General features: G+C 44.4%; 1 protein-coding gene across 1 annotated transcript in view; it reads right to left on the reverse strand.

Moving 5' to 3' along the window:
• PRKDC (protein kinase, DNA-activated, catalytic subunit) overlaps window positions 1–13,090 on the reverse strand; it is a 3,362,625-nt gene that overhangs the window by 2,193,937 nt on the left and 1,155,598 nt on the right. The window contains exon 34 of the mRNA XM_069621025.1: window positions 6,365–6,497. Coding sequence (XP_069477126.1) covers window positions 6,365–6,497 — 133 coding nt within the window. The remainder of the gene's footprint in view (window positions 1–6,364; window positions 6,498–13,090) is intronic.

Genomic DNA, 13,090 nt, shown 5'->3' on the forward strand with positions numbered 1-13,090 from the left:
TATGGAGGTCATTCAGGCACCTGCCCTCTGAATACAAATAGATCTAAGGTTTAAAAGAAGGCAAATACATGTATTTATATGACACCCCTTTAAGGACCATGCCCCACCTTCTCCACCACTTAAACTCTGCTCATGTAAACTCCCTCCATTCAGTAGTCGTACATCAAACCCACTAAATATTATGCAACATTGCATTGGGGTGACTGTGGCATCCCATTCCTCTGGCACTGAAAACACTGCTAATAACGAGAATCATATCCAGGATATTCGGACTAAGATAAAATATGCAGCACAATCTAGCTCATGCAAATCGTAAATATTTGCCAGTTCTTTCAAGTAGCCTCTGTGTCCACCATCAGTTTGTCTCTACGTGAGCTAAATCCTATTTTGGGCATTGGAATATATGCCTCAAATGATGGGGCCTCCCTGTTAATGTGGAACAAAACCAGGTCTTGTCATTGTTAGGGAGATTTATCAGTTGTAAGCTAAATCCCTCTCCTAGTGAGACCCCAGCAATTTTTGCTGGACTTCTGGGCCTTTTTCTTGTTCTCCTGAATGAGGGGAACCTTTTTCCCCTCATTCATTCTTACTTGCTCTAACCATGGGAACTCTGTTCTTTAGGTTTTACCTTATTTTATGGATTCTTGCTTTCCTCCATATCTCTTACAGACATCTGTGTTTCACATTTGCAGCACAGAGCACCCTATGTGCAGTGTTGCTGAGGGCCCTTTGAGGTCTGCTTTACCATCATTTCATTTTCCCAAAGAACTACTGTTCTTAAGGAAAGAGGGATACTTTTTAACCTCCCTAAAACTTTCACTATTGAGGGATCAGCACACCCCACCTTATGTGGAGTGCTGAGGGGGATCTATCTGCTCCTGTGACTTTTTGGTTAAAGTGGCAGCCCTATAGTTATGGCTGGTGGCAGTGGACGCATTCTATGGCCTTTTGTGCATTTTTCCACTGCAAGCTGTATTCACAGCTGCAGGTATGCACAGGAGGGTCACCTACGTTTTAACCTGAAGGCTCCTTTCTATTTTTGCTATTTGTTGTGTGGGTGTCCTTTGCTCGCCTGTCTTCTACCATTCTGGGAGGGGGAGGTCAGAATGTAAGTGTTGCCTTTGACGGGAACCGTTTGCGTAGCCCTCCAAGGCTCCAGTGTGTTTGTAAGGACAGGAAGTATGGGAGGAGTGTGAAACTCCCCTGTCCATTGTCTGCTGATGTGTCTGAATGGAACCAGTTCACACTGGGGGGCTGGCTGTCCTGATTGGACATCGAGCCACCCCTTTCTGTAAACTGCAGGGAGAGGTTGCAGAAGAATGAATGGGAAATCCAGATATAAAGGTGAGGTTTCTGAGGCAGAAGGCAAGTCGAACACTGGAACAGAACGTCTGAAGCAGAATACGACCAGAGACGCCAGCAGGCCCTTCCAGTAACCGCAAAGATATCATCCTTCCCTTTGGCTGGTGGGACCAACTAGCCATAAGACAAACTGCAGAACGAGCCATCCCTCGACATGCAGTGACTTTCCAGGGCTGCAAACCGCAAATACCAGGGGACCTCTGGCCCAGTTACAGAGCATCGTCTTCTAGTGCACAAATCTTCCCAGCACTTTGGTGAGCTCCAGTTGGACCTCCAAAGGCAAGATACCCCTCCTCAGTGCAGGATTGCAGAATCTAGGTGGATCGACCCAGCAGTAAACGTTCACTGTTGAAGCTTGTAAAAAGGCACCAAAACTGCAGACCGACATGGGAGAATCGAAGAATTCCTTGCTGAGGGTCCTTTCACGCGACTGCTGCTGCAACATCCCTTCCAGACTCCCTCCTTTCGGCACCAGACCAAGGAAACAGGAGAAAGGGTCAGTTGCTGATGCACAGGAAAGAATCCAGCTGCATTTTCTTCAATCATCCCAAGGTGCTGTGGGGCTCAAGTAGTACCTACCTCAAGCCGAATAGTCACTCCAGTGAGACTTTGATACCAGGTGTTTGGGTGGTCACCCATAGCCATAGACCAGGCTTAACAGCATGTGCTCCAACAGGGAGTCCCTTACAAGGTCCCTACTAACCTTTGTATTCCACTAAAGTGTTCCATTTAAAGTAACTAAAGTATCACTTTGCCTTTTCTGCTGCTGCATAAGAGGTTGCAGCCCTCATCAACTGACTGATGAACTCTTAGCTAGTTTGGGATTGGGCTGCTAAAGCATTAGAATCAATGAAAAGTGTTACTAAGAAGTAGACTGCTGTTTGCCAGTGCTGAATAACCCCTTTTTTACTTCCAACAGACCATTGTCTGAGTGACTTTACAAATGAATGACACTGTCATTTAACTGTGCAAATTGTTGGTGCAAGCCACTTCTAGCTAAGCAGTGAAACTGTCATTTTATTGTGTTCTTTGTGGGCGCAAGCCACTACTATTGAAGCAGTCACCTGAAAAATTGTTGCTAATGTTCTCTATGTTGTGTTGGTTAGTCTAAAATAGTATTTGCTTAGCTTGTGTATATAAAATAAATCTATACTTTATTATAAATTCCAGTGTGCAAGTGTTTCATTGGGCCAATGTATTGACTGGGTCCATCGTACTTACCTACAGCTCACATCCTCCTCATAAGATAAGCCTGGCAGTTCTATCATTCAACCAAACCTTTGGGCAGTACAGACTTCTACTACGAGTTGAGACCTGTATACCAAGTGTGAGACAGGCATGGTATCAAGAGACAGACTCAAAGATAAGTTTCAAAACCTTTATTTAATAAAGTTCTGGGGTTGGTGTAATACCTGACTGGCTCCAACTCTAAAGGGATTGTGCCCTCAACTGATGTTTCTAAGGGCCGTCTATGTCTGAAAGTCCAAAACCAAAATCTGTCTGTGTCTAAACCTATGCTTGCACTCACTCTTTGATAAAATTTGTTGGGAAGTATTCTTAAAACAAAAAAGGTGGTTTAAATAAAAACACAGCTGGTTTCAGGTAGTTTTACCAATAGCTGTAGTTCTGCCAGTTCAAAATAGACCAACTCAAAAAGGGTTGCCCTTGGAACCTTTCACATAGGGCTCTTGTAGTGGTCAATGGAGTTCAAAATGTCTCTAGGTCTCTTGGGGGTCCCTTCCCCAGCTTCAATCCTTTCAGTTCCAAACACAAAGCTACAGTTCTTGTTAAGCCTCTCAGGGGTCCCTTCCCCAAGATTAGGCCTCTCGTCACAAGGTTTAACAAATGTTTTTTGTGGGTCTCTCAGGGTTACCTTCCCCAAGCTTAGGCCCCTTTGGTTTCACACAAATGTTTAATTTTGTGCCTTTTTCTAACATATAGTTCCTTCATGGGGCAGAATCATAAACTTTCGAAAACGCTGGATTGTTTGCTCCTCTGAAGCGTGACCACTCTGCTCTCTCAACCCCTCCCTTTTCTGTACTTGTCTTCCTCTTAGCTTCTGCTTACAGGTGCCTCTTGCATCCCTTTCACTTTGTCTGTATTCCTTTTTTTTTTTTATCGTGCACACTTGCACCTTTGCTTTCTTCTGGTTGTGCTTCTTGCACACTTCTCACGTCGTGCACACTTGTACCTTTTCGCGTTTGGGTCACTTGCACCCCCTTTCTTACTTTTGGGTCGCTCGCACCCTCTCCTTGCTTTCGGGTTGCTCGCACCCTCTCTTAGCTCCCGGGTTGCTCACACCCTCTCTTTGCTTTCGGGTCGCTTGTACCCTTTCCTTATCCTTATATTCTTTAAAGTCTACTTTCCTCTTATCTCTCTTTACTTCTGTGCCGATAGCTCATCTTTCTTTACGCTGCGTATCCTCACAAATGCTCCTGGGATGACTTCTCCTTCACCTACCGTCCCGTCGGGATATTTTATCTTCCTTTTCCTGAGGGAAGGTCAAGGGGTAGGACGAGACTTGGCTGACAATATCTCATGAACAACGAGGGTGTGTAGGATGGATTGGGGCAAGTAACGGGGGGGGATACCATGTCTCGCCTTCGGACACCCTCCCTGCAGTCCCCAAGGACCCCCTGCCCAGGTGATCCTCCCTCGCTGGTCTGCCCCCCCGGTTGGGACCCAAGAGCAATGGCCCTTCCCTGGCGACCTGAGCAATTAATCCCTGGGGAATACTTGTGAGAACGCCCTCAGGTTTCTCACACAAGGGATAGTTTTTTATAGTGTCTCGCCTCCAGATAGACTTTAGGAAAACTCCCCTAACAGTCATCATACTGGAATCTCAACTTTCACAAAGTAGGTTATTGACCCCAGAAAGGATCTGTGTCCTATCTGTACCGAAGTGGAGATATTTTGATACAAATATACTGTATTGCATCTACACGGTATCTCTCCTTACTCCCTAGAACTCCTCAGCAGCAGGTTTCGTTCTCTGTAATAAAAAATGTGTGTGATACTGGAAAGATTAAAAAAAAGGTCTGGGAGCCCCTCTATCGAGAACGAACACAGCCAAATAACCTGTTCTCTGTGAAGGTGCCCATTCGGGAGAGTGTAAAGCCACATTTTAGCTCACTGTACCTTTCACAGAGGAGATGTATCCATTTGCAAATCAGTCTGGTCCCGCCCACTTGAGTAGTCAAGCACTGAAATGCTAGGCAAATCTCCTCTGAACAAGAGTCCGAACAGCAACCCAAGAGATGTGTTTTGGCCTAGTTGGGCCTCATCAGTGAGGTGAAGCTGTGTCCCTCAAGCACAGTGAGCAAGGGGTCCACATTTGGATTACCCTGGGTAACTCGATGACGCTGCCGCTCACCCGAACACTACCGGAGACTCAGCTGTTCGGTAAACACCAGTACTTACAACGAAGAAGCTGACAGTCTCGAGAGGATAGCTTAGCGGCAACGTGTTCGCCTTGGAAGCAAGACAACACGGAGCAACGCAGGTTCGATTCCCGGGTCCGCGCTTAGAAACCTCTGGGTATTAAGCGTGTTATAAATAACCAATCATATCATATCATACCCGGGTTACACGAGAGGCGTTGGAGGTTTGGGGAAGCAAGGGGGTGAAGCGAGAAGTTGGAGCAAGAGGGTCTGGGACCCGTACCCTTTTGAAAGTCAGCAGGATAGAGACTGGGGCTCGAAAACAAACAAGAGAGATGAATTGTATGTTTGGCAGGAGTGTGAACCAAACAGATATGACAATAAAGTGCCAGTCTGGGACCCGCACCTATATGAGAAGCCATGAATGAGAGGGTCTGGCACCCTATTTGAAGAACAAGCAAACGGGGAAAGTTGTATGCTTGGCAGCAGAGTTAACCAAGCAAGTGCAACCCCACATAACGAGTCAGACACCTGCACACATGTGAAATGTAAGGGACTGAAGAAGCAAATGGGTCTGGTACCCTGTAAGAGATAGAGAGTTCATGAGATTACAACGGCTTGGCAGGAGAGTAAACCAAGCTGTTCATGTCTATTTAAGTCTGGGACAAAGGGGGGCGGGTGGCTCAAGAACCCTGGAAGTAAAAAGGAAATAATCCTGTGCGTGGTAAGGAAGTGTGCTAAGTTGATGAGATAAAATATTTGTGACATTTACCTAAAAGGATACAGGGCTCAAAAGGCCAAAAGGGATTGAAAGTAGAAGTCTAGGGGAAAGTAACACCACCCCAGTCTGGGAGTCCTATACTTATGAACATGGTTTATTTCATCACCTTTTTGCCCAAAAGCCTCGGAACTTTTCTGTTTGTTGGAATTATCATGAACACTTTACTTTGGGAAGAGATCATCCTTGCACATTTGGTTTAAGTTGTTAGTGTTAAAGACAGAGGTTGGCTTTAGAGACAACTGAAATTTTGGGTTTTGACATCCTGACAATTTCACTATTTTTCTTTAAGACAGGGAAAGCCCTCTTAGCTTTAGGGATAGAGGCCCCTTTTTCCAACCCTTTCTTAATTAATACAAGTCTGTATCCAAATATATGTCACCATTGTGTTCGAGCCTCACTTCTGCAACCTTACAGCACCCTTCTTTCATACAGAGGTGCCACCAGTCATGCTGTGCATCACACTCCAATCAGCTTTAAATTACCAATGAAGATAAGACTGCAGAATGGACCACTCCATCCTGCACTTCAGGAAGAATGCGATATTTTTCAAAGAACATCTCACAATTTTCTGATCAACTTCTCGCTACCAGAGCTACCTACCTCCACTGCTTCCCCGACCCACTCCACCTATCTCAGCTACCCCTGCACTACCTGTAACCCACTGGATGTGTCCCCTATGAACAGTGGATTTTTGCTTCCCAATTAGGTTTAGCTTTATAAACCCCACACATGCATACATTCAGAAGTCTATAAAACCTGACTTAGGATATGTTCTCTTTTCATCACAATGTACATTTGAGGGCACATTTTTAGCATTTTATTTATCTACATAAATGCTTACCTTGGAGTGCAGGGCAGAATCCAGTAGCCCAGCCTTGTACAGCTGTTTGCAAGCAGAAAGAATGGAGCGCAATCTAGCCTGACCAAAGCGAGTATCAGGGTTGTATAGGTCAACAGCACAAAGCTCCTCAATGCTGTCAAGTCAAATGAAAAGAGAGAAGAAGTATGAAATTAAGGATTTTATGCTATTAAACAAGCAAATAATTCATGAGGATTACATGTATTTGAAACAGACATTACTCACCTACTACACGAACGGTTCTACGTCATTTCATCGCCGGATTTTTCATGGCAGGGATTTTTACCACGGATTTTCTTTAGAAAAAAACTCATCGAATTATTTTTTTTAGGGGAGTTTCCCTCCAAGCCCCCCGTTCCCTTTATATTTTTGTTATTCCCGTACACCCATACCCATTTACATCATTTTTTAACCCCCCCAAAAAATTCGATTTGTTTTTTTTTTTAAAAAGAAATCTGCGGTAAAAATCCCTGTGAAAAAAAAATCTGGCGATGAAAGGACGGCATACCACACGAACATCTACAGTTCTAATAAATAAGCCAACACCATCCAATACATGTACAACTGGTGGCACCTTGGGCTTTAGGTATATGTTGATACATATTACAGTGATGTGAAATCAAATGACCTCAAACTATCATAGATCACCATTGGTAAAGACAAGAAAATGCAACAGGCAAAACCCATCTTTCAAAACCACCCAAAAGGGTCAGGGCCACTTGCCTCAGCTCTACATCCATAAAAAAAAGTGCTAATGTCAATTTAATGTGTTTCTATTTGATTGCAATAACCCCTCCAAGCTCGCTACTGATGTCCAAGATATGGCGGTATAAGGCCTACAAAGGTATACAAGAGAGACTGCTCTCCTCTTAAACATGAAAAAATGACACATTTCTAATTCTTAAGACAATTTCATGTTTGGAGTTCTTTAACAAATATGCAACAATAAAAAATGTTTTTAAACACAATACCTTATACAACAGTAACACCAGTATCAACCTATTTAACATTACACAAATACAATTCAAGTATCACCAAACCAATTACATTACATAAATAACAATCACTGAGAAAGAAAATACACAAATTCATAAAACTTCACTTAAAAGATCTTCTCCCTGAGTTGTAGCCCCTGACAATTCATCAAGAATATGTAAAAAAAAAAAATTAAGAACTAAAAGCAAGGACATCTGTGGTGTACTGGTCTTAAGTCTATTTCATAGGAAATGTCCATTCACACACGCAATTGAATTAACATGCGATTTAAAATGTATAATTCTAAACCTAGTGTAGTGCAGTCAATTACCAAGTGGAAAAGTGACTCTGCATTCTTCTGTGCAAAGTCTGTAGCATCTGAGTTCCTGGGGTATGTTGAACTGGGGTCCTACCATTTCTAGCATGGGTAAGCAATTCAGTCTGAATTTAAGATAACATTGTCGAGCAGCTGCTGAAGGAAATTTTTTCAGATATAATCTCAGACTTGCACTTGGAACGTACTGCAGACTTTGGGTATTCTATCTATTCAGTCTTTGCAAGTCTGTAGTGTCCCAAATTCTATCCCATTTCTTAATTGTATTTATCAAAACAGACAGATACTGTTTCATCAATATTCATTAATGTCACACAATTTGAGCACCTCTTTCTAAAAAGTTTACTGAAATCATTTATATTGGCATCCATCATTTGTCTTATATGGGGAGTTATACCAGAGTCAGCAGCTCCACATATTTTTATATATAGGGACAGACTCTTACAGATGTAAATGGAACATCAAGATTGGATGCCCAGCTTCAATCTGATCACACTTACTAGGACATATTTTGGCATACGTAGAACTTCCTTTAAAAGTCGACCATCGAATATATTCCATGAATTTCTGCTATTCAAGGACATTCGGTCTATTCCATACATAACAGTTGGGGTCACCTTTAACCTAAAGAATTCGATAAAGGGCATTAGAGAATAAGCGCAAAACGGCACAAGAATTATTCTAATCATAGAGGTGCACATTCTTATTTTTTCCACCAATCTCTTTCAATTGTGTAAATTGGTTCTTGTTGGAAAACAGAAAGCCCAAGTAACAGAAACCATCTGTTTCCTGAACTCTGGTATTGTTAACTCTCCAAACATAGCTTTTTTTGATACTTTATAGGAGATTACTATAATCTTGGATTTAAGAGGATTGGGTATTAGACTATTCTCCTTTAAATACTTAGAAATTCCATCTGACGCCTGATGTAAACCAGCAGGCGTAAAGTCCAAAAGAAGCAGGTCATCCATATATACAATGCAATTAATACTGTAAGAGGACCACATTTTGGAGAATACATGTTCCACCCATTAGTGCAGTGCCATAAATCTGACATAGATTGAAAAGAGTCGGGCAGCAGGCACCCTGGTCGTACTCCACTGCATGTTGGTATATCCCCCGATAAATCACCTTCTGCATTTAATCAAATTTTTACACTGTTTCCAATATGGAGTAACTGAAGCATCTTCACTAAACCATGCTGCATTGCAAGTTCCCCCAGTTTACTCCATAAAATACCCTGATCTACATTGTCGAATGCAGAGGAGAGATCCAATCCTGTAACATATAAAGTCCTTCCAGTCTTTCTCCCTGTTTGAGCTAGACATGATGATAGTGTACACCTACTTAGAACCGTACTCACTCATTTTCGGTAACGCATCTGTAAGGTACTTGATTTCCTCTGTATCCACCCATTTGGTAATTTCCCTTAAAAGGCAAGTAGAAAAACCCTTTGAGGATACACCAGTTAAAGATAATTCAGTGGGCGATAATTCAGTGGGTCATTCCTAACCGCTCTTAAACATGGGAACAATAGCTGAGCGCCAAGAGGCAGGAATACTACCCAACTTCGTAATCTGCGAAAACCGTCAGAATAATATTTCCGACCATAGTGATGGGTCCAATTTCAGGAGACTATTCATCACTCCATCTGGCCCACACGCCCTAGAATTTTTCCAATTATTGATAATATATGTGATTTGTTCTTTGTCAAAATCATAGTTCCAGATGGATGTGTTGATATTTTTTATAGAGTTACTAACATTTGAACTGTTGTCCCAAAACTTGGGCTTGTGATGTTTCATCCAGTCGTTTTCTGATATAGAGAAAGATTGTTTACAAACCTGATTGTTTTGTTTCAAATGTAACTTCCACCAGAGCGACCGAGAATTGCACTTAAATATGCCAGACAGCAATTCTTCGTCAGTCTTAATATAACTCAAAATCTTATTATTTCTCAACCAGGACTAGTACTTGTTCTTAAGAGATTGAATCTCTGTCTTTTTCAAATACAAATTGCCCATCAATTTAATCGCCCACCTCACATTATATCTGAGTAAATGTTTTTTTTAGCGTTAATCTCTTTTTTTCCAATATGAAAGAATGAGTTGTTTGTTTGAGCATTGCCAATGTGTTGGAGAATTCACCCAGTGTACACCTAAACTTTTTCTCTAATTCGTCAATGGTATCCCACCAAGTGGATATTGATTTATTGACTTGCACATCGTTTATAGCAAACTGTGCCACCCAATTCCCTGAAGTATTTATGACCAAGTAACGCACTTAGATGTATCCACAACCTAAACCTTGGGGTCATCTTTGACTCCACTCTCTCCGTCTCCTCTCACATTTCAGACATCTCTAAAAAGTCTATCAGCTTCACCTCCTCAAAGGTACTTTAACCTTTTCTCACTTTGCCCCGGAGGCTCACTGTCTCCAGAGCCCTGGTTCTCTCCAGGCTGGACTATTGCAACAGCCTCTTCCTCAAACTCCCTTCCTCTGCCCTACTGTCCTCTGCAACGCATCCAGAACAGAACCGCTAGGCTTATACTTGGCCTCAAGCCCAGGGACCGCATCTCCCCGGTGATGAAATCCCTTCACTGGCTCCCAGTGGCTGCAAGGATCAAATTCAAGACCCTTTGCATTGTTCACAAGGCTTTCTGGGGCATGGGACCTACCTACATGCAACACTGCCTACCTAAACACTGTCCCTAATGAGCCCAGAGTTTCACTGGTGCCCAGCATTCCCACCAGTCCTCTCTCACACTTGCCCCAGGGCCCTACACTCAATGCACTTGAGAAATTAACCGAAGAGAGTGGCTCACTCTGCACTTACCCCAGTCTTAACCGACCGGGTGCACTTGATCCTCCCGCTCCCTGTGACCTTCTGTGCACTTGCTCGATCCGTACAAACCACGCCAGAAGATCACCTATAGGTCTCCCTTGTCTTCACCCCTTAATTGCACTGTTAAAACTGCAGAATCGCCATCAGGCCTATTTGCTGTCTCCCAAACTGTTAAATGTACTGTATTTTTTACGCACTTACTCCGCCTGTGCAGACTATTATCGCCTCAGAATTTGAAGGGCTCTGAGCGACTGTTTTTCCCCCCCATGTTCCCACCCTCCTTGAGCACTTTGAAACACTTGCCTCTGTACAGGCGCTATATAAATAAACAATGCCATACCATACCTGCTCCCTCTTCAAAGACAAGACTGAGGTGGACAAGATGTTGTGATGTCTTCTGTGGGTTTGTATTACTTTGAGGTATCTTATTTGTGGAACGTCGATGTTTGCCATAAAAATGTAATCTATTGTAGATTCATGGCCCATTCCAAACCAAGTAGGTGACGGTTTGTCTGATTTCTTAAATAGTATATTCAATTGATGAAAACCCCACCTTGCTACAAAAGTGGCCCAGATACATCCATTACTATTTTTTGTCACACGTGATTTCTGATGAAAGTCCCCCGACATATCACTCAGTTCGTCTAGGTTTACTTCGTCCGGATATATATGGGGCAAACGCTGTAAAAGTAACCTGCAACGATTATTAATCGCTTCTCAATAAGGTTGGTAAAAGCAATGAATACAATGTCTATGTCATTGATGACATCATCTAGGTCCACGCAAGCAGGGTTATAGTAAACATTAATCACTAGGATGGAACCAGACATTTCGGCTAAGTGATCTGAAATTGTGTTTCAACTGTGCTTGGCTCTGCACCGGAAGTTCTGGAAGGATGTCCCCTATTTCCCATCAAAGCCTTTGGTTGATGGCTGCCAGCATGGCATCCGCATTGGATTGACGCAGGTGCAGCGTGGCGTTGGATTACAGCTTCTTTCCATAGGCCTCCAAGTTCTTCTCCTCCTTGCCTAGCAGCGCCAAGGACGAGGTGGCCGAGGACGACTGAGGCTTAGAGTAGAGTGACGCCGCAGCGACCACCGAAGAGTGCGGTTGAGGGTGCGCTGACAGCAAGAGTGGATCCCCCTCCATCTGCATATACTTGGCATCAAGGTGCTGATTGACAGGTTGGGCCAAGTGTGGCTTGAGTCACCCCTTCTTGGCCAAGGCAACAACATCTTTCTGCATCGGGATACCCGTTCTGGTAGGGGGTGTTAGGGTGAGGACTTCTGCCAAGACCCCCTCCTCGGGCTGCTCGACCTCTGGTTGAGGAAGGTCCAAATATTCCATCAAACCTGTAAGCCATTCGTGGAAGGCTTTGGCTGATGACAGCGTGTCGGGGTCCTCCTCCTCGTCTGTGTCCACCAGAGTGTCCGGCTGATCTGGAGCAGGTGGAGGAGTGCTGGGTGCAGTGGGCTGCGGTGTGGAGACCGAAGCCTGAGGCTTCTGCGGAGGCTGGTGTGGGAGGTAGGGGAGCTGGAATCGAAGGAGCCGGCAGGGGCAGCGGGGACTGCACTGGTGCCTGTGGCGCGACCGGAGTGAGCAAGTCCCTGACTGCATCCCGCAGGATGGCCCCCTTCTGAAGGGTTTGCATGAGCGGCAGGATTCTTTTGAAGGACCCGTCTTCGGAGGCTGAAGAGGTGGCAGGTGATATTGCCTGAGTGGCTGGAGGCTGCTGGGGCCGGAGCACACTCTGTCTCGGTTGTAGGGGGAACCTGCCCTGCACTGCTGATGGACAAACTGTATGCCACGTACCTGGTTGACACCAGTCCCACCTTGAAACTCATTCTTCCGCCTGCTCCGTTCCTAAGAGTGGCATCGGACGAGCGGCCATGTTATCTTGCACGGCTGCCATTTTGTCGAGCTGTGTGCCACGTGCAGAAGTAGTGGTGCTTGGCTCCCTGGGCCCGGCCTCCTCCAAGACTCTTGGCGGTGGAACATGAGACCTACCCTGCACCTCAGGCCGGGGCTTTGAAGGAGTATTGCCCTCAGGAGTGTCGTCGGTAGTGCTGCATGCAGGTGCCCCCTCGGACATTAGACCGGTACACCCAGTAAAAGAACCTTGTTAGGGAGAATTCTCTGTATAGGCTTATTTCCCAAACCTAGTCCCCTAGCAGCTTTGCTGGATTTTTGGGGTTTATTTTTTTCTCCTGCTAAGAGTGAGACTCTTTTTCTCCCACTCTTAGGCATGATTTGACTTTGTAATGTGTTTTATGGGCTATGGGGTCTTTTACTCCATAGGGCTTCATGTGTTTTTGGTATATGTGTTACACAGCATCCTCAGTGCAGTAACACAGGGGTGTCATAGTGACCCCCAAACATAGACTCCATACCCTGGGACTGACCCTGGAACTGACTACTGTCTCCCAGGGCAGGTAAAGTCACCATTGGCTTTACTAGTCTCAAATTGTGAACAGAACCAGTACAAACCATCATATTGTGGAAGTACTAGTAGGGGTAATTAGATTGCCCCTGGGTCTGTTTTCCAAGGGGGCAC

This window comes from Ambystoma mexicanum, chromosome 5q (assembly GCF_040938575.1).
Source record: "Ambystoma mexicanum isolate Mex_15411 chromosome 5q, UKY_AmexF1_1, whole genome shotgun sequence".
NCBI lineage: Eukaryota > Metazoa > Chordata > Amphibia > Caudata > Ambystomatidae > Ambystoma > Ambystoma mexicanum.